Consider the following 24,325-nt stretch of genomic DNA (forward strand, 5'->3'; position numbering starts at 1 on the left):
GTTACATAAAGATTTTAGTCCACATTATTCTTACTTCTTTGATTACTTTTCTTTTTGGAGATAGTGTTGCAATAAAAATAATTACTGATAGTTGATTATCATCTGTGTCCTACTCCAAGTGCATGGTCACTGCTTTTACAATATTTAAAAGCCTATGTCTGCCAGTAAAATGTTTCATTGTCTTTTTCAGATTCTGTAGTAATTCATTTGATTATGTTGAAAAGTAAGGCCATAAAATAGGTTAACTTACAATGTACATGACAGTCCATAAAAATTAAAATCAAAATATTATCAAGTACTTCTCAAAAAAATTAAATGTTTTCCATATTTTTCATTTAAACTCTAGCTAATTTTTGTAATACCTTGTACAAATCACATTTATATTAAGACAAAGTTCCTTAATCTACCTTAAATTAATGGCAATAGTGAATAATAAAAGATCTCACTGTTCTGTCAACAAAATCATTAATATTCAATCATATGTCATATGGCTTTCTTGGCTGAGAAATACCATGGACTGTAGTCAGTTGGCTCATCATTGACCCCTTTCCCTGCAGATATGTGAGAGTTATGTTGTATGTGTATTTATGGAGTGCAGGTGAGTGTAATGGATGCATATATAGCGAAGTGTTATGTTTGTTTTGTATGATGATGAGAGAAAGGAGGGTGTGAAATCCAGTGTCAGTGCATATCCTAATCCTCTGTAATAGCACCAAGGGACCACTGAGGTTAGTATCCTCATCTGATGGATGTGCCACAAGCCTTCATTTCATGAGACACCAGGGAGATATTTGAAATTTAATCCAGGACATTAATGCAAAGACTAGTGGTCAGGAACTTAAAGACACAATCTCTCCTCCTCTTGCTGGTCAGATATTGTCAGCGAAAATTTTCCATCATCAGGACTTGTAGCAGCTTCTCTCAGAGTTCAGATCCACTCCATAGGTATGTGTTGGTGACTTTGACTACAGGAGTGGGTATTAAAGGATTCTGTAAGTTGTGTTAAAGGTATTTTTATGGTCTTATGTTCACTTTTTTTGCAGCTCAGTACAAAGAAATGATTACCTTTCAGCAACTTAATACATGTTGTTTGAAAATATGAACATAAGATTTGTACAAACTTTTTATTTACTTACAACATTTTCTCAAAGTTGGTTTTTCTGACTATAATCATTCACACTTAATGTATATGAACATTCTTTTATCAAATCAGAAAGAACTTATACTGCAGAGATCTGTTGCTTATTCTTTTCACCATTACCCTTTCTTTTCTCATTAAACTAGGACACACTTTCATAAAGGGAAAGCTGTAATTCACTTGCAACTCTAAAATTCTAGTGATAACTATAAGTAGCTGAATTCCATTCCAAAAGAAATTGGCATAAAAGTGAAGTTTTCATCTGTTACTAAAACTTAAGTTGTATAATTAAATATGCATAAAATATTAAGTAAGAGAAAGATTGGTACTATATATCACAGTAAGTTCATTTTCATACTTGTCCTACATGTTTATATAACATAGCTGCTAGATGTTCTGAGCAAAATACAAATAAAAAGTATAAAGAAAATGTAATGAGAATCAGATTACAGATTTGTACATTAAGAACTTGTAGAAAAACCATACTAAGGACAATCAATTTCCTTGTAATTGTCTGATTGACCTACTTACTTAGCAATATCATTTTCCCTTCTTTAGAAAGTAAGAGATGACAGTTTTAACTTCCCATATAATAAATATGCACATAGTGTAAGGTACTTATGTCGCCATTGCTGTGTATCATCAGCACCTGTCTATGGATGGCTTGGTTACAAAAAAGTTGCAGAATACTCATTCTAAGCAAACACATTTCTCTCTTAGAATTGAAGAGTAACAGGTTAAGTTGATAAAAAATATTCATTGCTCACTAACAACATTGACTCATTATAACTGATGTATATGTGACCTGCTCGTACAGATGAACAGTTAAGTTTCTTTCATAACACAATAACAGAACAGGAACTCAAGACGGCATACAATTACAAACATACATCAACATCTTAATCATTTTTCAGTCATCTTTCATACATATAAATATTAACAGTTTGAGTTATTATCTTAATCTGAGTTAAGCACCTTGACTTATTGTTCAATCATAATGAATTAAGGTAACATCAAAAGTCATTGTGGTTACCTTAACAACATAAAATTTGCTTGCAGTTCCTGTAATTCACCTCATGCATCAAATTAATACTTTTGATGTTCCCCTTAAAACACTACGCTGTGTTGACTACATCCTGTACATATCCACAGAGGGCACTAGAAAAAATCTCTTCATTATGATCAACATCAATTGCTGTTATCTCAAAGACAGAAGCAGAATCAAAGCAGGAACAACGAAAAGTGTGGGGTGATCAACTGCAGCTGTTGTAAAAGAGAAAACAAGATAAAATCAGTAAACAAAATCATTGCAACTGTTTTTTTCTTCTTCTATAAACTTTGCTTACCTCCTGAACGACAGTCAGAGTTGTCAGATGTTGGTTCATATCCTTTCATGCATTGGCATACACCAGAAATGGAGCAGATAGCTGTCATGTCATTTCCATGTTTGAGTACACACTCAGCACTATCTGAACAACGTTCATTAAGTCCTGAAAAACTAGCAATCTTGTTAAAACTGCAGACACACTGTTTAATTCACATTAATTTATATTTACTTGTAGACAAATGTGTTAAATGTTCCACATATTTTCCATTCCTGAGGTCCTACAGAAAACAGGAAATATGTCTTCAGCAAATGTAAATTAAAAGATTACTACCGTAAGAGAATGCCAAAATTTGTGCAGAATTTTTTTCAAGATCTATGGAAAGGTTTGAATTATCTGTATATAGACATAAAAAAGGAGATTGGTATTAACAGAAATTAGTAAAATAAAAAAGGCTAACCAACAAATTTGTTTTTTGTACAAAGTATCATAGTATAGTGTTCCTGATATTCTTAAACCTTGTATCACAGTGAATATTTTCTTTATCAGTGTAAATGTCTATATTTACAACACAAAATTAATTATTTTGTTTTGACATGTGTTCATATACACCCTAATGAATAATGTATAGCCTGCACCAATAGTATGATCGTTAAAATAGACAGACAACAACTTTTCAGTATCAACTGAGACGCCATGGGATGTGTCCTTACACCTTCTTTTGCCTGGCTTAGTTCAGCAACCTGACAAGGCAAGGACTTAACAAGTCGTTGAAAGTCCCCTGCAGAAATATTGAGCCATACTGCCCCAACAGTCATTCATAATTGCGAATGTTTTGCTTGTGCAGTAGTTCGCACAACAACTAGTTTCTATGTTACATCCCATAAATGTTTAATAGGATTAATGTCATGTGATCTGGGTGGCCAAATCAATCGCTCAAATTGTCCAGAATGTTCTTCAACCAAGTCGTGAAGAATTGTGGCCCAAGTGACATGGTGCATTGCCATTTATGAAAATCCATCACTGTTTGGAAGCTTGAAGTCTGTGAATGGCTGCAAATGATATCCAAGCAGCTGAACATAACCATTTCTAGTCAAAACACATCTCACACAAATTGGAGCCACCACCAATTTGAATAGTCTCTTGTTGATAGCTTGGGTCCATGGTTTCATGGGGTATGCGCCTGGAAACCTGAGTATTGAAATTAGACTGAAACACCCAAATAACGATTCTAGTTTGTTTTTCCTGTCTGTATCTTTTAAGAAATCTGGACTGAAATCTCCACAAATTATTGTTCCTTCTTTACTGGCAGGTAGCTCAATAAAGCATCTAGATTTCTCATAAATAGCTGACTGTTTTGTAGAGGCAATCTGTAGACTGTTACAATTATCAGAGAAGTATTCTGCAGTAGCATCTCACAAGCACACTCTTCTAGGTTCTGATTAACACAAAAGCTATTTGTTTCAGTATTTTTGACTTTTTGTTCACCTTTTACAACAATGTCACTCCTCCTTTTTCCATATTAACTCTTCACAAATATCATGCAAGTCTATAATCCTTGATATTTTGTATATAAAAAAGACGCTCATTTACTGCTATTTAATGCATAAATTTTCTTGTATGACATCAACTGCTCCTGACTGTATTCATGCAGGCAGAACCGTAAATAATATCAGCTATCAGTTTATGGTAGCAATATAATATAAATACTCATTTCTACTACCATAGTGTCTCAATTAATTTTACTCATTCAGTAAACTGTAAATCATAATTTATGAGTGCATATGATACAGTTTAAATGTTGTAACATTGCTCGTACCTCCATTTTTCCAGAATTGTATTTCGTTATCTACAGAGTGCTTTGCATTGTGGAACATTGTCTTACTGAACAAAAATTTATCTTATTGAACAAAAATTTATTTTGCTCATAGCTGTAACTTGATCTATAACGACATGGCAAAATGACAAACCTGTATCTTCAAGGAATCATTGTCTGACATAGGAATAAATGAAGCTCATTGCCTCCATCAGGGCAGATCAGCGACTAAACAAATGCATCCTCAAGTCATAAAGTGTGCTTTCAGATATGTCATGTGGATGATAATGTGATGTGTCTTGAATTTTAATTGTGTAGTTACTTGTAGAGGAACATTACATAAAGAAAATTAGTCTCCAGAACAGACTTTGCTGAACAGCCATATATGGTATGTGGTGGACTAGACATCAGTGAGTTAAAGAATGCAGTGCATTATTGGATAACTAATTTCCATGTCTTTTAGGTACAAACTATTAATTACCAAAAATGAATGGAAAATGATAACTCAGTCAGTGAATCTTCATGATGTGTACACTTACAGGAAATTGAAACAGGAAAAGATGCACATTAACAAAATTGTCAGAAATATATTCTGTAGACTGCATTAATAGTTAACTAGCATTAAATTATAATATTTTATTTGTGGTCATACTTAATGAAGTTAGTAGGAAAGGAAATTCCTGTGGAAAGTTGGTACTTACTTAGTGGTGCTAAGTAACTATTATTTATCTGCTCTTGATTCTTAAATATTTATGAAGTCACTGTGGTAATGTATAACACTATTACATATTTACATTCTGTAAAAATAGAGCCTTGTTTACAATTAACAATATACCAAGGAATTCTTTTCTTCTAAGAATTTACAAATTCTTACAAAAGCTAAGTAATTTTTTTAGAAATGTAGTTGACTCTCTATTACAAGTTTTTTATCAGAAAAATAAAATTAGAAATGTAGTCCTAGATAATTTTATGGAGCAACAGGAACCGAAATTATACAAGATAAGATACTGTCCCTAAATTCAACCCAACACCATCACATACACTGCAAATGTGAAACATAACAAACTGACATTCTTGGAAACCCATTCTAGGTTTTTTATCTGTTTGCATAGTGAATTGATTAATGTCTGTTATTGGACTCTTACATCATTTTAATTTGTATGAAGTTGCATAATATGAACCTTCAAGTAACTTTGTATCATGAGTAAACATTAACATCTTCATAAGTCTGTTTTAGATTCTGCAGAGAGTATTTTAAAAAATACTATAATCAAATATAAAATGATAAATTTAAAATCATTATAGATACAGGACCAAATGAAAAATATACACACAAAATAATTGTATTAACTACATTCAGGGATTGAATATTCCTATTAGCTTCATAAAAAGTTGCAATGTACATGGTAAACCATCCTCTTTTCTTACAGAATGTAAAATCAATGCTTTTGCAGATACCATGTACGAGTATAATCAGGTAAACACTAAAGTAGCTGTGAAATATAACCTGTAAGAAATAATTCAGCCTAGTAAACGTCATTTTTTTCCAACATAGCTTATGCTTTGCTTTCTGACCTAATGTTTAACAATTAATTTGATTTCATCATCATTTTTTTTTCTTTTGCATCCTTTATTTCTACTGCCCGCAGCCTTCTACATTTACCTTTCACCCCTTTTCACAACTCAATTAAATATAGATATATACAGAAAATGATCTATGCTAGAATTTCATCAAGGTTACTAACAAATCATTCATTTATAAAATTGTTACATTACATGATTTTTATAAAGTGCACTTTTTCTATTACAGTCCAGGTGTAAAATTCTTCAAAAGACAACAACACCTGAATAAAATAAATGGAGTTTGAATATTTTTGAGAATATGGGCTACAATATCTCTGTTTACTTTTTGTACTTTCACTAAAGGATCCTGCTTAAAGAAAGCCAGTAGTGTGTTCAGAAATAGTGTCTTTGTGGAACTAAATAATAAATATTATTGTGTGGTATTTTATGCAGTACCAGAGAACTTAATATTTTGGGAACCTTGAAATTTCACTTTTGAAACTAAAATGTTCTGGCATTCAATTACACTCTTTTATTTTTGCTTCTCATTTTCCTGCAACTTCGTCCCACTTTTTAGAAGTCACAGTTTACATTTTTCTCCTAATTCACATTTCTTTTCTCTTTACATTCAGCTGTTTCCTTTGCTATAGCGCTTTTACAATTTCCTCTTCTGTCAAATGTGTTGTTTCAGTACATTATCAATTTCTGTTCAGCACCCTCATTAATATTTCTATTGGATCATGAGTTAACATGCTTCATACTGTTTTAGAATACTTACATTACATTCACTTCAGTCTTTACTCCACTTCATTTACTCATTTGCAACAGGAACCGAAATTATACAAGATAAGATACTGTCCCTAAATTCAACCCAACACCATCACATACACTGCAAATGTGAAACATAACAAACTGACATTCTTGGAAACCCATTCTAGGTTTTTTATCTGTTTGCATAGTGAATTGATTAATGTCTGTTATTGGACTCTTACATCATTTTAATTTGTATGAAGTTGCATAATATGAACCTTCAAGTAACTTTGTATCATGAGTAAACATTAACATCTTCATAAGTCTGTTTTAGATTCTGCAGAGAGTATTTAAAAAAATACTATAATCAAATATAAAATGATAAATTTAAAATCACTATAGATACAGGACCAAATGAAAAATATACACACAAAATAATTGTATTAACTACATTCAGGGATTGAATATTCCTATTAGCTTCATAAAAAGTTGCAATGTACATGGTAAACCATCCTCTTTTCTTACAGAATGTAAAATCAATGCTTTTGCAGATACCATGTACGAGTATAATCAGGTAAACACTAAAGTAGCTGTGAAATATAACCTGTAAGAAATAATTCAGCCTAGTAAACGTCATTTTTTTCCAACATAGCTTATGCTTTGCTTTCTGACCTAATGTTTAACAATTAATTTGATTTCATCATCATTTTTTTTCTTTTGCATCCTTTATTTCTACTGCCCGCAGCCTTCTACATTTACCTTTCACCCCTTTTCACAACTCAATTAAATATAGATATATACAGAAAATGATCTATGCTAGAATTTCATCAAGGTTACTAACAAATCATTCATTTATAAAATTGTTACATTACATGATTTTTATTAAGTGCACTTTTTCTATTACAGTCCAGGTGTAAAATTCTTCAAAAGACAACAACACCTGAATAAAATAAATGGAGTTTGAATATTTTTGAGAATATGGGCTACAATATCTCTGTTTACTTTTTGTACTTTCACTAAAGGATCCTGCTTAAAGAAAGCCAGTAGTGTGTTCAGAAATAGTGTCTTTGTGGAACTAAATAATAAATATTATTGTGTGGTATTTTATGCAGTACCAGAGAACTTAATATTTTGGGAACCTTGAAATTTCACTTTTGAAACTAAAATGTTCTGGCATTCAATTACACTCTTTTATTTTTGCTTCTCATTTTCCTGCAACTTCGTCCCACTTTTTAGAAGTCACAGTTTACATTTTTCTCCTAATTCACATTTCTTTTCTCTTTACATTCAGCTGTTTCCTTTGCTATAGCGCTTTTACAATTTCCTCTTCTGTCAAATGTGTTGTTTCAGTACATTATCAATTTCTGTTCAGCACCCTCATTAATATTTCTATTGGATCATGAGTTAACATGCTTCATACTGTTTTAGAATACTTACATTACATTCACTTCAGTCTTTACTCCACTTCATTTACTCATTTGCAACAGGAACCGAAATTATACAAGATAAGATACTGTCCCTAAATTCAACCCAACACCATCACATACACTGCAAATGTGAAACATAACAAACTGACATTCTTGGAAACCCATTCTAGGTTTTTTATCTGTTTGCATAGTGAATTGATTAATGTCTGTTATTGGACTCTTACATCATTTTAATTTGTATGAAGTTGCATAATATGAACCTTCAAGTAACTTTGTATCATGAGTAAACATTAACATCTTCATAAGTCTGTTTTAGATTCTGCAGAGAGTATTTTAAAAAATACTATAATCAAATATAAAATGATAAATTTAAAATCACTATAGATACAGGACCAAATGAAAAATATACACACAAAATAATTGTATTAACTACATTCAGGGATTGAATATTCCTATTAGCTTCATAAAAAGTTGCAATGTACATGGTAAACCATCCTCTTTTCTTACAGAATGTAAAATCAATGCTTTTGCAGATACCATGTACGAGTATAATCAGGTAAACACTAAAGTAGCTGTGAAATATAACCTGTAAGAAATAATTCAGCCTAGTAAACGTCATTTTTTTCCAACATAGCTTATGCTTTGCTTTCTGACCTAATGTTTAACAATTAATTTGATTTCATCATCATTTTTTTTCTTTTGCATCCTTTATTTCTACTGCCCGCAGCCTTCTACATTTACCTTTCACCCCTTTTCACAACTCAATTAAATATAGATATATACAGAAAATGATCTATGCTAGAATTTCATCAAGGTTACTAACAAATCATTCATTTATAAAATTGTTACATTACATGATTTTTATTAAGTGCACTTTTTCTATTACAGTCCAGGTGTAAAATTCTTCAAAAGACAACAACACCTGAATAAAATAAATGGAGTTTGAATATTTTTGAGAATATGGGCTACAATATCTCTGTTTACTTTTTGTACTTTCACTAAAGGATCCTGCTTAAAGAAAGCCAGTAGTGTGTTCAGAAATAGTGTCTTTGTGGAACTAAATAATAAATATTATTGTGTGGTATTTTATGCAGTACCAGAGAACTTAATATTTTGGGAACCTTGAAATTTCACTTTTGAAACTAAAATGTTCTGGCATTCAATTACACTCTTTTATTTTTGCTTCTCATTTTCCTGCAACTTCGTCCCACTTTTTAGAAGTCACAGTTTACATTTTTCTCCTAATTCACATTTCTTTTCTCTTTACATTCAGCTGTTTCCTTTGCTATAGCGCTTTTACAATTTCCTCTTCTGTCAAATGTGTTGTTTCAGTACATTATCAATTTCTGTTCAGCACCCTCATTAATATTTCTATTGGATCATGAGTTAACATGCTTCATACTGTTTTAGAATACTTACATTACATTCACTTCAGTCTTTACTCCACTTCATTTACTCATTTGCAACAGGAACCGAAATTATACAAGATAAGATACTGTCCCTAAATTCAACCCAACACCATCACATACACTGCAAATGTGAAACATAACAAACTGACATTCTTGGAAACCCATTCTAGGTTTTTTATCTGTTTGCATAGTGAATTGATTAATGTCTGTTATTGGACTCTTACATCATTTTAATTTGTATGAAGTTGCATAATATGAACCTTCAAGTAACTTTGTATCATGAGTAAACATTAACATCTTCATAAGTCTGTTTTAGATTCTGCAGAGAGTATTTAAAAAAATACTATAATCAAATATAAAATGATAAATTTAAAATCACTATAGATACAGGACCAAATGAAAAATATACACACAAAATAATTGTATTAACTACATTCAGGGATTGAATATTCCTATTAGCTTCATAAAAAGTTGCAATGTACATGGTAAACCATCCTCTTTTCTTACAGAATGTAAAATCAATGCTTTTGCAGATACCATGTACGAGTATAATCAGGTAAACACTAAAGTAGCTGTGAAATATAACCTGTAAGAAATAATTCAGCCTAGTAAACGTCATTTTTTTCCAACATAGCTTATGCTTTGCTTTCTGACCTAATGTTTAACAATTAATTTGATTTCATCATCATTTTTTTTCTTTTGCATCCTTTATTTCTACTGCCCGCAGCCTTCTACATTTACCTTTCACCCCTTTTCACAACTCAATTAAATATAGATATATACAGAAAATGATCTATGCTAGAATTTCATCAAGGTTACTAACAAATCATTCATTTATAAAATTGTTACATTACATGATTTTTATTAAGTGCACTTTTTCTATTACAGTCCAGGTGTAAAATTCTTCAAAAGACAACAACACCTGAATAAAATAAATGGAGTTTGAATATTTTTGAGAATATGGGCTACAATATCTCTGTTTACTTTTTGTACTTTCACTAAAGGATCCTGCTTAAAGAAAGCCAGTAGTGTGTTCAGAAATAGTGTCTTTGTGGAACTAAATAATAAATATTATTGTGTGGTATTTTATGCAGTACCAGAGAACTTAATATTTTGGGAACCTTGAAATTTCACTTTTGAAACTAAAATGTTCTGGCATTCAATTACACTCTTTTATTTTTGCTTCTCATTTTCCTGCAACTTCGTCCCACTTTTTAGAAGTCACAGTTTACATTTTTCTCCTAATTCACATTTCTTTTCTCTTTACATTCAGCTGTTTCCTTTGCTATAGCGCTTTTACAATTTCCTCTTCTGTCAAATGTGTTGTTTCAGTACATTATCAATTTCTGTTCAGCACCCTCATTAATATTTCTATTGGATCATGAGTTAACATGCTTCATACTGTTTTAGAATACTTACATTACATTCACTTCAGTCTTTACTCCACTTCATTTACTCATTTGCAACAGGAACCGAAATTATACAAGATAAGATACTGTCCCTAAATTCAACCCAACACCATCACATACACTGCAAATGTGAAACATAACAAACTGACATTCTTGGAAACCCATTCTAGGTTTTTTATCTGTTTGCATAGTGAATTGATTAATGTCTGTTATTGGACTCTTACATCATTTTAATTTGTATGAAGTTGCATAATATGAACCTTCAAGTAACTTTGTATCATGAGTAAACATTAACATCTTCATAAGTCTGTTTTAGATTCTGCAGAGAGTATTTAAAAAAATACTATAATCAAATATAAAATGATAAATTTAAAATCACTATAGATACAGGACCAAATGAAAAATATACACACAAAATAATTGTATTAACTACATTCAGGGATTGAATATTCCTATTAGCTTCATAAAAAGTTGCAATGTACATGGTAAACCATCCTCTTTTCTTACAGAATGTAAAATCAATGCTTTTGCAGATACCATGTACGAGTATAATCAGGTAAACACTAAAGTAGCTGTGAAATATAACCTGTAAGAAATAATTCAGCCTAGTAAACGTCATTTTTTTCCAACATAGCTTATGCTTTGCTTTCTGACCTAATGTTTAACAATTAATTTGATTTCATCATCATTTTTTTTTTCTTTTGCATCCTTTATTTCTACTGCCCGCAGCCTTCTACATTTACCTTTCACCCCTTTTCACAACTCAATTAAATATAGATATATACAGAAAATGATCTATGCTAGAATTTCATCAAGGTTACTAACAAATCATTCATTTATAAAATTGTTACATTACATGATTTTTATAAAGTGCACTTTTTCTATTACAGTCCAGGTGTAAAATTCTTCAAAAGACAACAACACCTGAATAAAATAAATGGAGTTTGAATATTTTTGAGAATATGGGCTACAATATCTCTGTTTACTTTTTGTACTTTCACTAAAGGATCCTGCTTAAAGAAAGCCAGTAGTGTGTTCAGAAATAGTGTCTTTGTGGGACTAAATAATAAATATTATTGTGTGGTATTTTATGCAGTACCAGAGAACTTAATATTTTGGGAACCTTGAAATTTCACTTTTGAAACCAAAATGTTCTGGCATTCAGTTACACTCTTTTATTTTTGCTTCTCATTTTCCTGCAACTTCGTCCCACTTTTTAGAAGTCACAGTTTACATTTTTCTCCTAATTCACATTTCTTTTCTCTTTACATTCAGCTGTTTCCTTTGCTATAGCGCTTTTACAATTTCCTCTTCTGTCAAATGTGTTGTTTCAGTACATTATCAATTTCTGTTCAGCACCCTCATTAATATTTCTATTGGATCATGAGTTAACATGCTTCATACTGTTTTAGAATACTTACATTACATTCACTTCAGTCTTTACTCCACTTCATTTACTCATTTGTTCATTCATCAAATTCTGTAGATCAAACCATAAATACGACTTCCGTGAATGTAGAATGAAGAAAAATCAGATTAAGGTTTAACATCCTTCTGAGGACAAGATCATTAAAGACATAGCAAAGGTTCACACTGGAGCAAGGATGGTGAAGGAAATTAGCTTTTTGAAAGGAACTGTCCCAGCATTTGTGCTAACCAACTTACATAAATTCCAGACAACTTCAGTTTGGGTGGCTGAGGAGAATTGTGCACTGACCACAGCACCTCTGCATTTGATGTGTGAAATGACTCAAGGTACAGTATACATTAACAGGGAGAAATAGCTAAATTTAGTATATAGTAATAACTTGGAACCATCATTAAACAGTTTTATTGAAGTTGTTCTTACTTAGACCTTATTTTTATGATCACACTTCCAAAGAAAGCAAAACCCAGGCCATTTCTGAATAGTTCACGATTTATTTTATTTTACATTTGGTCATTACTCCTATTTATCTTATGCATCAGGTATCTTATGCATCTCCACTCAGTTGTCATTATATCCTTGATTATTTTCTCCCAGTTAGCAATGTTTTAACTTCTCTCAAGACATCTTAACTAGTGACAGGATATAAAATTGTGCAGGTTCAATATTAAAAAATTGTTATGTTACATACCAATATTTCTCCAGCATTTAGTTTTGGCAGCAGTGTAGTGATAATCATCCTCACAGACACATAGGCCAGACTGACACTTGGAAAATTCAATGTATTTTGCACATTGTGCATCTTCCTGACATGGACTCTCTAACACCTCAGCAGCTGAAAATTTTACCCAGTTGCAGACAGTAATCAACATCAGTATTTCTTTATTAATCATGCTATTAGACCACACACACACACACACACACACACACACACACACACACACACACACACACACACACAAACAAAACAAACAAACAAACACACACAGTACACCAATTGAATAGAAAGCTCCCAGAATAAAATTAAAACTACATTGCAATTCTAAAAATGATATCAGTGCAGAATGTTGACAATGTCTCTTATGAGAGAATGAAATTGTTTCCAATCCACCACAGTAGTGCAAAATATTTAATGTTGCTTCTTGTCACTATTCAGGAAATTAAATCAAAATTTTATTGTTACAAGTAAATATGCAGAACTCCTGAAAACTGGTTTTCTAACATAACTACAGCACATTCAGCTGCAGAAAAAAAGCAAAGATGATACTGAATCAATTACTAAATCATTAAAGGATAAAGATCGCCAAGGGTGATGTAATTTCGAGTAGAATTAAGAAGATTAGTATACCATATACTACTTCTGTACTCAGCTGTGCAGTGTTTCTTTCAGTTGTGGGAAGTTTCCTGACACATTGAAATACTTGTTGTGAACCATCTTTATAAAAAGGTGACAGAGATAACGTACAAAATTACTGGCCAATTTCTTAGTTATCCATGTTTTCAAATTTTTTTGTGAACTCAACCTGTAGGAGAAGTAGCTCTTCTCAGTACAAGAAGTTTGCTGTCATTTTATTGGTTTGTGTGTGAGTCATTAGTAGAGTTAAATGATCAGTTGAGAACAATAGGTATTTTGTGTTATTAAACAAAAGTATTTGATTTTGTGACTCAAATAATGTTTTTGCATAAGGTGGAACATTATGGGATTAGGGGAAAAGCTCAACAGTTCTTCACCTCACGTATGGAAAGTAGGAACGAGAAGATTGTCCTTCAGTATCAACAAACAGAAAAGAGGACTGAATCTGACTCAGGTCATGTAAAGTGGGCTTTGCCACAGGGTTTGTTCTAGATGTGTTGCTTTTTGATACATACAAGAATCATTTGCTACTAAAAGACAGATAATTCAAAAAAATTTCTCTCTGTGGATGAGACAAATGTTGTTGTGAAAGACAAGGAATGTACTACAAATGATGTAGCTAATAGGATAGTTAATAACACCACCACCGTCACCCAACTTCCAGGTTGACATTTAACTGCAACAAAACGCAATGCATACAGTTTCTGACACTGGACTCATAAAAGTGAAATTTTACTGTGCAAAGGTGATCAATTCTTACCACTGATGGTACATGGGAGGCTTTCTTGGAAGTATCACCTTCAAGATATTTTGCAGAAACTGAATGCCACAATCTTCAGTGTAAGAATGATCTCCACTGCCTCTGACACTGAATGTGAAAGGCTTGTTTACTTTGCTTACTTTCATACTATTATCTTGTAAGTGAGGCAACTCTAGCATTCACCAAGAACATCCTTAGCTGAGGAGAGGGCACTTAGACTGATCTGTGGTGTCAGTTCATGGACTTTTATAGACTTTTGTTCAGGTGCCACAGAATCCTAACTTTACCATTCCTGTATACATCTTACACTGTGGGGTATGTTGTTCACAATATTAAATCATCCAGAAGAAACTGTAACAATCAAAAATTTCTTTAGTGAACACTAGATGTAAAAAAGATTTGCACTTGGGTATCGTACAGAAAGATGTGCACTATTCAATACATTTCAGTTTCAAAAGGCTTCCAGCATATCTAAAAAAAATTGAATTATAAACGTGAAACATCCAAATCTATGTTTAAAAGCTTCCTTGTAGCACAATACTTCCATTCCATAAAAGAATCCTTGATGTAATTGAGAACTACTCTCTGTAATGTAATTTATTCGCATACTCTCTTCATTTTTTGTAGTTGATTGATTGTTTAAGGTTTAGATTACAATTTTTTTAATCAAGATTCTGTAAAGTGTTTTCTGATACATTCCTCGACCCATTAGCTTCAGCTTGCATTGTCCCACGAAACCTGATAGATAATTGTTTTAATTAATTAGGTTTTACTCCTGTAAACAAAAGATACAGATTTCCACATAATAAGGGGACAAGTTATTACCTACATAATTATATGGAGGAGTGACAGAATAGAAAATTTGGCTGTGGAGGGTATATGGTGCACATGTGAAGGTTTTGGAGGAAAATAAAGGTTTGGGTAAGGTAAGCAGGTTCAAATTGATGTAGAGTGCAGTAATTATGCTGAAAAGACTTGCACAAGGCAGTCTAGCATGTCTTTTGACTGATGACTATAACAACAACGACATTAACAGTCGCGATATATTTTGTGATATTTAAAGAATGGTGTCATGGAAGCAATAAAAGCTATTGTATATTTATTCACAGACAACCATTTATGGCCAAATGGACATCTTCGAGTGATACATTAACACTAAATCAAGTTAAAGGAAGGTTGCTTGGTGTCAAATACACTGCTGTACAAAACTTAAGAACGAGGTAGATAAAGTAATAAGACAACTGTTCAGTGGAAATGAACGACAGTGTAGGAGTATGTTGCCAGATGTCTCCTAATCGTGCACAGAAATCTGAAATTCACTTGCCCTGAGGTTGGCGTGACTGTAGCGCCAAATGGGAATGGCCCCACATCACGAGGAAGTTGAAGGAATGGGACACACAGTGTGCTTCAATCAGTGAAATCAGTGAACAGTTACGTGTTTGGTAGTGGTGGTACTTACAATGAAATAGTCCATAGACAACATCTGGATGACTTCATACGGACATAAATCATCGGAAACTTGAAGAAGGACCACGTGTAACGAATATAGCCGAGGAGTCTTGTATCGCTCTAAGCATTGTTTCGCTTGCGTGGAGGCCATTCTGAACTACAGACAATGCAGCCCGAAGAAGAGGGGGTGGTCGACCACGGTCAACTGCAGCAACAGGCGAGCGCTGCATTGTGCAACAGGCAAGAAGCGAACTACGTCAAACAGCGGGTGCAACTGCAGCCACATTTAACAGGACTGCAAAGCACAAAATATCTCTCTCCACAGTGGCTCGGCGACTGCGTAGGTGGTCTCCTTCCCCCACGATCAGTACGTTGTGTTCGATGACACCCATACATCGGCGGCGCTGTTTGCTGTGGAGCATAGCGACTGGACCAGCAAGGCGTGGGATAACATGTTCTTCCCTAATGTGATCAGATTTAGTTGAGCAATGATTCTGGACATACCCTCACATGGTCAGAGGTGGTAATGCGTAATGTACCCGGGAACAATGTCGAACATGGTCGTTTTGCTTGTGCAGGTGTTATGGTCTGGGAAGGTATAATGTTGCATGAGCATACTGACCTGCAAATCTTTGAACACGTTATACATTTTTGTGCCACTGTACCCGGCAAATGAAGACCGAAGGTCGAATTCGTGTAGTTGCAAAGTTTTGCACAGTGGCACGACGGAGAGCCATGAACAACATACGAAAAATCCTAACCTATGAAGTATGAACGTGGGGTTGGATAGGGGCTTTAAGGGTCACTTTTTATGTTCTTGAATAACTCGAAAACAGCAGTTTCTTACGAAATTGTTTCCCAGAAGAAAATTAAACTTCATTCAGTATCTTACAGAAAAAATCTGACTCATTACTTCCCTAGGACTTGTAGTTTCTGCATTGCAGGGGATGGAAGAATTGCAGATTGTTAAAATATTGTTTTGATGGCAAAAAATTAATGTTTTTTGTTAAATGAAGTGGGTTAAGAATAAATATTTAATGCGTGTACCACATCTAAGCGCATCAGAACCGTATTAAAGGATACATTGTGTTCTGGGGCTGCGACAGACTAGAGCGGGTGTGGAGGGAAGATACGTGAGGAAAGGCACGTCGCTGGATTGTTGTCATCCATTTCCTTCCTACGCTGGTTTGCAAACGAAAGAGCAAGCGCCTTACGACTCATTGACAATACATGATCGGCAGATGTGGCAGGGGGGGGGGGGGGCGTTCATTTTTCACAACAAAGTTTAGGCTATAGTTTGGTGATCCTCTGATGAACGCTTAGCAGTCGCTATGCAGTGAGCGAAATCTGATCTTATACAAAAGAAAGACACTTCCAATATCAAGATTTTAACTGTAAACGCAGAAGATTTGTATATTTACTGACCTCCAGAAAAGCTGTCGCGCTCAGATTCTACTTGGAACTGGGAGCTGGATGAAACCCGACGTAGAAAGCTCCGACATATTTAAACGGACACAGAACGTATACCGCAAAGACAGTTCAGACGTCACAGAAAGGGGTGTGTTCTTAGCAGTCGTCAAAAATATTGTGTCTATCGATGTTGCAACTGAGCCTGACTGTGAAGTTATCTGTAAGCCATTCCAGGAAAGTCTACTCTCAGTAGTGCGCAAGTACCCCGCTCATCCAATATTAAATGGAGGAGACTTTAGTCTACCGAGTATAGATAGACGTTTATGAATTCATTGATGGTGGTACGGTCTTGGGAAATAATTATAAATACATTTGTCCGAAAATTGTCTTGAGCAGCTGGCTCTACTACCCACAATGGAAATATTTTAGACCTTGTAGCTGCAAACGCACTTGACCATGTCGATAGTATTTGTATAGAGACAAGGATTAGTGATCATGATGTCATCGTAAACACGTTGGTTACTGAAGTTGATAAATCCATCAAAAATGGTAGGAGAGCTCTTATGCCGGAAAGAGTAGACAAGCAGTTGTTAGCATGGTACTTAGACAATGAATGGACATCATTTAGTTCCGCGATGAGTAATGTAGAGGTCTTATTGGCAAAGTTTAAAATGGTTGTAAATCGCGTTATGGAGAATATATGCCGAGTAAGTGGATTAAGGATGGATAAGACACATAGTGGTTTTGTAAAAAAAATTCGGAAAATAGTGTGACACCAGAGATTGTTGCACTTACAGTTCCAAAAAAACGCAGAAATGTCGACATCCACAGGTTAGTAGAAATTCGTGCATTTGTGAAAAATCGATGCGCGAAGCGTAAAACTTCCACCATTATACGTTAGCGTAGCATCTTGTTGAGAACCATAAAAAATTCTGGTTCTACGAAATATCGATAGCGGGTCCAAGGCTCATATCCAGTCATTCGTCGAACAGCGGAATAACGGACATCAAAGGAAGGCTGAAGTTTTAAATTTCTCTTTTAAAAAATCGTTCACCTAGGATAACCGTACAGACATACCATCGTTTAACCGTAGCACAGATTGGCTTTAAGATGTCACAGAAATGGACACCCCTGGCGTTGAGAGGCAACTGAAAGACTTAAAAACAAAAAAGTACAAGTCCTGGATTGAAATGCAACACGGTTCTACAGAGAGTACTCTTTGGAACTGACACCCATTACTTAGCTTGTAAAGTATGCAGTCCCAAGCGACTATAAAAAGGGCAGGTGACTCGTGTTTATAAAAAGGTAAAACAACAAACGCCCAAGATTAAAGACCAATATCCTACACATCGGTTTGCTGTAATATTCTTGAGCATATTCTATTTCTGAATACAATGAATTTCCTTGAGGCAGAAATGCTTCTGTCCGCAATAAGCATGGACTGGGCGAAATTCAGCTTGCCCTTCTCTAGCACGAATTTCCTTCATAGCTACGGTTAGAATAGAAAGTATTCTATCAACCAATACTTCAAATCGATAAAACTATCCTGCAAAAGATTTGAGCGTCATCGTTCCTCTCACTGGATCTAGACCACTTACAGTGTTTTATTACATTCTTGCTTCTCTGTCATCCTCGGAAGTTTGGCGCATCATTAGGAAACTACCAAACGTCAGCTTGCTTGTATATCTGTTCCCTTTCCCTCATAGTTAAGTTGCTCAGCTTCATTTTATAGGGTTAGTGTGGCAAACAAACGGTTCAATTGTACCTTGTCGAATATTCTGATTTCCAAAATCCGAATTTATCAACAACACAAAAGGCAAATTAACTTAATTCTCATCATTAACGTTTGTTACTTACTAAAAAATAACAAGTAGGGCACTGTCTGGCAGTCATTCGATGTTAGTCCATAATTACAGTAAGGAGCTGCCACTTGCATTTAGCGATATGAGGTATAACACGTAACTGGAACAAGGAATTACTGTTGTTTTTACCTACCTAAGAGACAGTGGCGACCGTCTTGGCTAATTTCATGATGTACTGTGCAGTGGCATACGTCTTTGCAGACGGCTCCTTCCGTTATACATTCTTCGTCAGTGTCACAATTCTGCCCAAGTTCTGAAATAGTTTAGAGTGTAATTTCATTAACAAATTAAAATAACCAAACATGCATGGTTACATACACCATAAGGAACATACACATTTCAATCTAATGTTATAGACATAGGACAGCAAAGCTCCACGGCCTGGTCCAGGTGGGCGAATTGGGACCATCCTACAGCCGTGTCATCCTCTGCCAAAGGTGTCACATCAGGATGCGGAATGGAGGGATTTTGGTTTTTCTGTGCAGAGTTGTGCTATACCGAAAATACGGTCGGGTAGTTTTGGAACACTGCATGAATGATGTAGTAAATGGTACCATTGCTAGTGAAGGAAACATAAATGATTTTGTTTCTTTTTAGTTTGTTTGCTTGTTTGTATTGCACATATTTAGGACCGCACATCATTCAGTGTTATTCCAGTGCGTATTTTATGTTTTCACAGATTGCTTATAAATTGCATTTTGTAAGGATGTTTCCGTAAGAGCGTGCAAAAATGTAACACGACGTAAGAAATGCTCCACTGAACAATATGAGGTAGGGAACGTGGGGTCGGAGAAGCCAGCTTAAGGAGATATGAAAGTAAACTTGTCTACCGCTGTTTTCCAGTACATTTTTTATTTCCTGCAAGGAAACATGCAAGACGAGCCTGGTTACTAGGAAGTCATGAAGCATGTTTTGTTAACATTACTTATCCATAAGGTGGCTTTGTTGTATCGTATATACATTGCCTCATGACAGAACAAGCTATGAATCAACGACAGACGCATTCATTACTGAGTGCTACTCAGAGACGTACAGTAAAATCCAATGGATCATTACCGGTACAGTTTCGTGGGACTTACTGACATGCGCCTTGTGTATGGTGAAGTACGTTGCAATGCTCTCGCTGCTGAAAGGCTGTAAAGAGAACGATTTCCTGATAGACATCATCCGTCACGACGAGTGTTTATTTCTCTCGAAGGACGAATACGGGAGACTGGTTCATTGGAAAGAAGAAACGAGGGGCCTAGCAACATGAGGGCCATTCGCACACCCGATTTTGAAGAGGAGGTGCCGAAACGTGTTGCAGCGGAGCCCGCTACAATTACTCGTCGTATTGCACGTGAAATGGGCGTTGCACAAACTGGCGTGTGGCGAGTGCTCCACGAACAACAATTACACCCACATCACACACAACGACTGCATGCAATGCTTGTCACTGACTTTGGATTAACAGTCGCCTTGTGTCAGTGGTTGCTGCAACAATGGATTGATCGACCAGATTTCCTCCAAACCGTGCAATTTACTGACGAGACCTCATTCGACCGTGGTGTTTCGAACAGGAGGAACTGCCATGTGTGGGATGATGAAAACCATTACGCTGTATTAAAGTCTTACCATCAAGTACGTTTTGCTGTGAATATCTGAGCCGGCGTTGTAGAAGACAGTCTCACTGGGCGTTACCTTCTACCTGGCCGTCTGAATGGCCACCTGTACTTAAGGTTCGTGCAAAGTGCTATACCAGAGTTCCCGGAGACCGTACCCTTGGCTGATCATGAGAGATGTGGATACAACAGGACGGTGCACCGCCTTAACTTCAGTGTGGATGTCCGCGACCATCTCAGTGCTGTGTTTCCTGGTCGCTGAATTGAAAGGCGAGGTCACCTGACCTGAATCTCCTTGATTATTTCCTATGGGGGTATCTAAAGTCACTTACCTATGAGACCCCAGTGTATACAGAGATGGAATTAGTTGCCAGAGCTGTAGCTGCCTGTGATGTGATTCTGAACACACCAGGGATATTTGTCAGCGTGCGTCAGAATCTTGTTCGCCGCATTGAAATTGATGGCCGACAGTTTCAGCACATTTTGCAAGATACATCGCAAATGGTACGTTCATTGTGTCAGTGATGGTATTTGCAGTTAACTGTAACTAATGTAAATAAAGAAGTACGCAGTAATGTGATTTTATTCCTATTGTCCTTTAGCTGGCTTCTCCGACCCCAGGTTCCCTGCCTCAAATTGTTCAGTGGAGCATCTTCCATGTCCTGTTAAATTTTTGCAGGCACTTACGGAAACGTGGATGTGTGTGTGTGTGTGTGTGTGTGTGTTTTACTGTTATTATTTTGCACTCAATAGAACGTTCTTCATCGTGCTCAAAGGCAAGAATTTCTTCTTAATATTGACAAATGCGAAAGTTATTTATGTATAAAATAAATTTGTTTTATATAAGTTCGACGAAGTATAGGAGCAACGTTTGATATATTGCTGTTTTGCAGGTGTTTTTATTTCACCTTTTTGTTGAGTAAATTGCTCTTTCTAGCGGTATATGGTTATTCTGTATTGTTTTCCTTTATTTTTAGCACAACATGCCTCTGTTGCACATTACAAATCAACCATTTTCGAGTAAAACATTATATAAAGATTGACAGTTTCAATTTTGCTATGAATAAGTAAGAAACAGGAGGATAGCTATGTAGAACAAAAATTTTCTGTTGATTACCTGGCCTTTTAGATATTCTCACTCAGTTTCTAGATGGTTCACGCTTCCTGTTTTAGGGGAATTTAGTAAAATACTGATCACAGACGTAAAGAAAGAGAGCGTTATGCTGTAAGCCTGACATATATGCAACACACCTAACATGCAGGTAATGCGAGTACAACATTAACTGACTGAAGCTACTAGAAAAACTACCGTAGTCTCTGTTTACTTTTGATATCATGTGGTAGCCTATGGTAGTTATACAACTCTATTCTTGACCATGTAAACACTGTTTCTCACTCAAGTAGCTCCTGACCTAGCACTGAGAGACTGACTGCGTCCCATTCCAGTCCCAACCAACGAAAAATCCCTGCCAGTACCAGGAGTTAAAACCACGTCCTCCTAGCAAGCACCTGTCTTCTTTTTCGTTTACAGCTAATCTATTTGTGTCTAGCGTTATCTAAATCCCAGCTCCACTTATAGCACATGATTTCAAGATTTGTGAATATGCTCACTGACAATAAGCTGTAGTCTGTGCTAGTCCCTTACAGTGAGATCTTCAGGTTAACATTGATCTAATTGGTGATATCCTGAACGCCATGGATCATGGAAGTCAGGCAGTTGCAGTATTTCTTGGCTTCCGAAAATAATTTGTCCCGGTATCAAAGATTTCTAAAGTAAGTACAATCACATTTGGTATGGAATTAAATTTGTGACTGGACTGAGGATTTCTCAGTAGGTTTGGTTATATTACTTTGGATGCAGAACATCGACAGATGTAGACGTAACTTCAGACATTCTTCGGGGAAATATATTGGGACCTTTGCTGTTCGTGTTGTATATTGATGACCTAGCATAAAATACTAACAGAGACCTCAGACCCTTGACGAATGTTGCATTTTTTCTGTAATGAAGTACCACCTGAAAAAACGCTTCGTAAATATACAATTAGGTCTTGATAAGATTTTTAAATTATGGAAATATTGACAGATGGCTTTAAATGTTCAGAAATGCAAAAATTTGCACTTCGATAAGAGCGTAAACTATGACTACAAAATCAGCGAGTCATAATGTCATCAGTCAAGTCATACGAACGCCTAGTCTAACAATTTGTGGGGATATGAGATGGAATGACCGCAAAGGTTCAGTCGTAGATAATGCAGGAGGTAGACTTCGGTTCCTTCGCGGGATATTTGGAAAACGATAAATTTCTTATTTTTAAATTTTGGTCACTAGCATAACCACACAGAATTTAAACAATAATTCTGTATTATCTCGTCATCTTCCACACCTGCACGAAAAACAGTGTAATCATTCATGAAGGACGCTGAAGAACAAATATTGTAAATGAAAGTGTTTATGGACCCTTCGCCTGTATGTAGGGTAAGAGTTCAGTTAATCTTGTCATAGTACCATAAGTCCAAGACGCATTTCCATTAATATGTTACCAGTTTTTATGCACTTAACCATCATCAGACCTGTTCTTAGAAATCCAGTAGCTTAACGTTGACACTGAGCAGGGTATTAACGCACAACTCACCTAAACCGGGTGGTATGTTCCAAAATGGAGTGTTGATGGCAGATGCGTCCAAACCGATGACCTATTAATAAAAATAAGTGCGTATTGGACTCCGGTTTTATTTAAATTACATGAAATTAATAACGTCTTTTGAAAATAGCTGGCAGTGTTTTACAAGATTTGGATGTACTGCACATAGCAGTTTCTACTGAGAGCAGGAAGCTGAGAGTAGAGATTAGACCTGCAATTGAAGGTACGAATAGAGCAGCTGTTGTCTGTTCTCGTTCTATTAAATCATTATGCCGGGCATAGTTCTCTCCAGGTATAGAGGACGAGTGTTTAGTGCTGTCTGGCGTGTGGCGTAAATTTCAGCTGAGTAACTTCAGACCGGGCACTAACACATCTCACTAAACTGTATGAAATACCTGATATGCCCATTATATCAACTTGAGGATTGAAAACCTCGTATGTTGGCGGTAGTTTAGTGAGATATTGCGACGCATGTTTCTTGGACATGTTATATGTTTGTGAAACACGCAATAGAAAATTCTTGATTTCTTGCAGAAAGTGTTTTAATCATACTAGTCTCAAGAAACTATTGCCTATTCCCTAGTTCATTAGACACAACTCGCCAGTTTGCCATCTGACAGTATTTTCGACGGTTTTGTTTTTGCATCTTGTGCCTCGCTTTCTCTCTAGCACGAGATGATTATTCATGTACGGGACAGGTCATTCACGAGGTTTTGATATATTGTCACTAGTATGTCTCGTTGCTCAGGCCAAACTGTTGCCGTAATCCTCTTCCATCCGTTAAATCATTTCCATTTATCTGCGTGTGCCTTTAGATGTTCCTGCAAACGGACTTGCGGACTAGAATACCTGTGATAGGTAAATTAGTATTTCGAACTACTATCGCCTAAAATCATTCATTAGATAAATGTGACCTTTTATGTTAATCGTTATTCTTCTCATATCACAAACGGACCAAGTAAATATGAATAACGTAATCAT

At 35.3% G+C, this 24,325-nt stretch overlaps 1 protein-coding gene across 1 annotated transcript in view; it reads right to left on the bottom strand.

The window, feature by feature from the left end:
* Positions 1-1,110: 1,110 nt before the first annotated feature.
* The window catches only part of LOC124712349 (prion-like-(Q/N-rich) domain-bearing protein 25), a 98,706-nt gene continuing 75,491 nt past the window's right edge, over positions 1,111-24,325 (bottom strand). The window contains exons 5-8 of the mRNA XM_047242647.1: positions 19,232-19,351; positions 12,955-13,098; positions 2,485-2,628; positions 1,111-2,401 (exon numbers count right to left, since the gene is read on the bottom strand). Coding sequence (XP_047098603.1) covers positions 2,337-2,401; positions 2,485-2,628; positions 12,955-13,098; positions 19,232-19,351 — 473 coding nt within the window. The 3' untranslated portion in view covers positions 1,111-2,336. The remainder of the gene's footprint in view (positions 2,402-2,484; positions 2,629-12,954; positions 13,099-19,231; positions 19,352-24,325) is intronic.

The sequence above is a fragment of the Schistocerca piceifrons genome, chromosome 1 (genome assembly GCF_021461385.2).
Source record: "Schistocerca piceifrons isolate TAMUIC-IGC-003096 chromosome 1, iqSchPice1.1, whole genome shotgun sequence".
Taxonomy (NCBI): Eukaryota; Metazoa; Arthropoda; class Insecta; order Orthoptera; family Acrididae; genus Schistocerca; species Schistocerca piceifrons.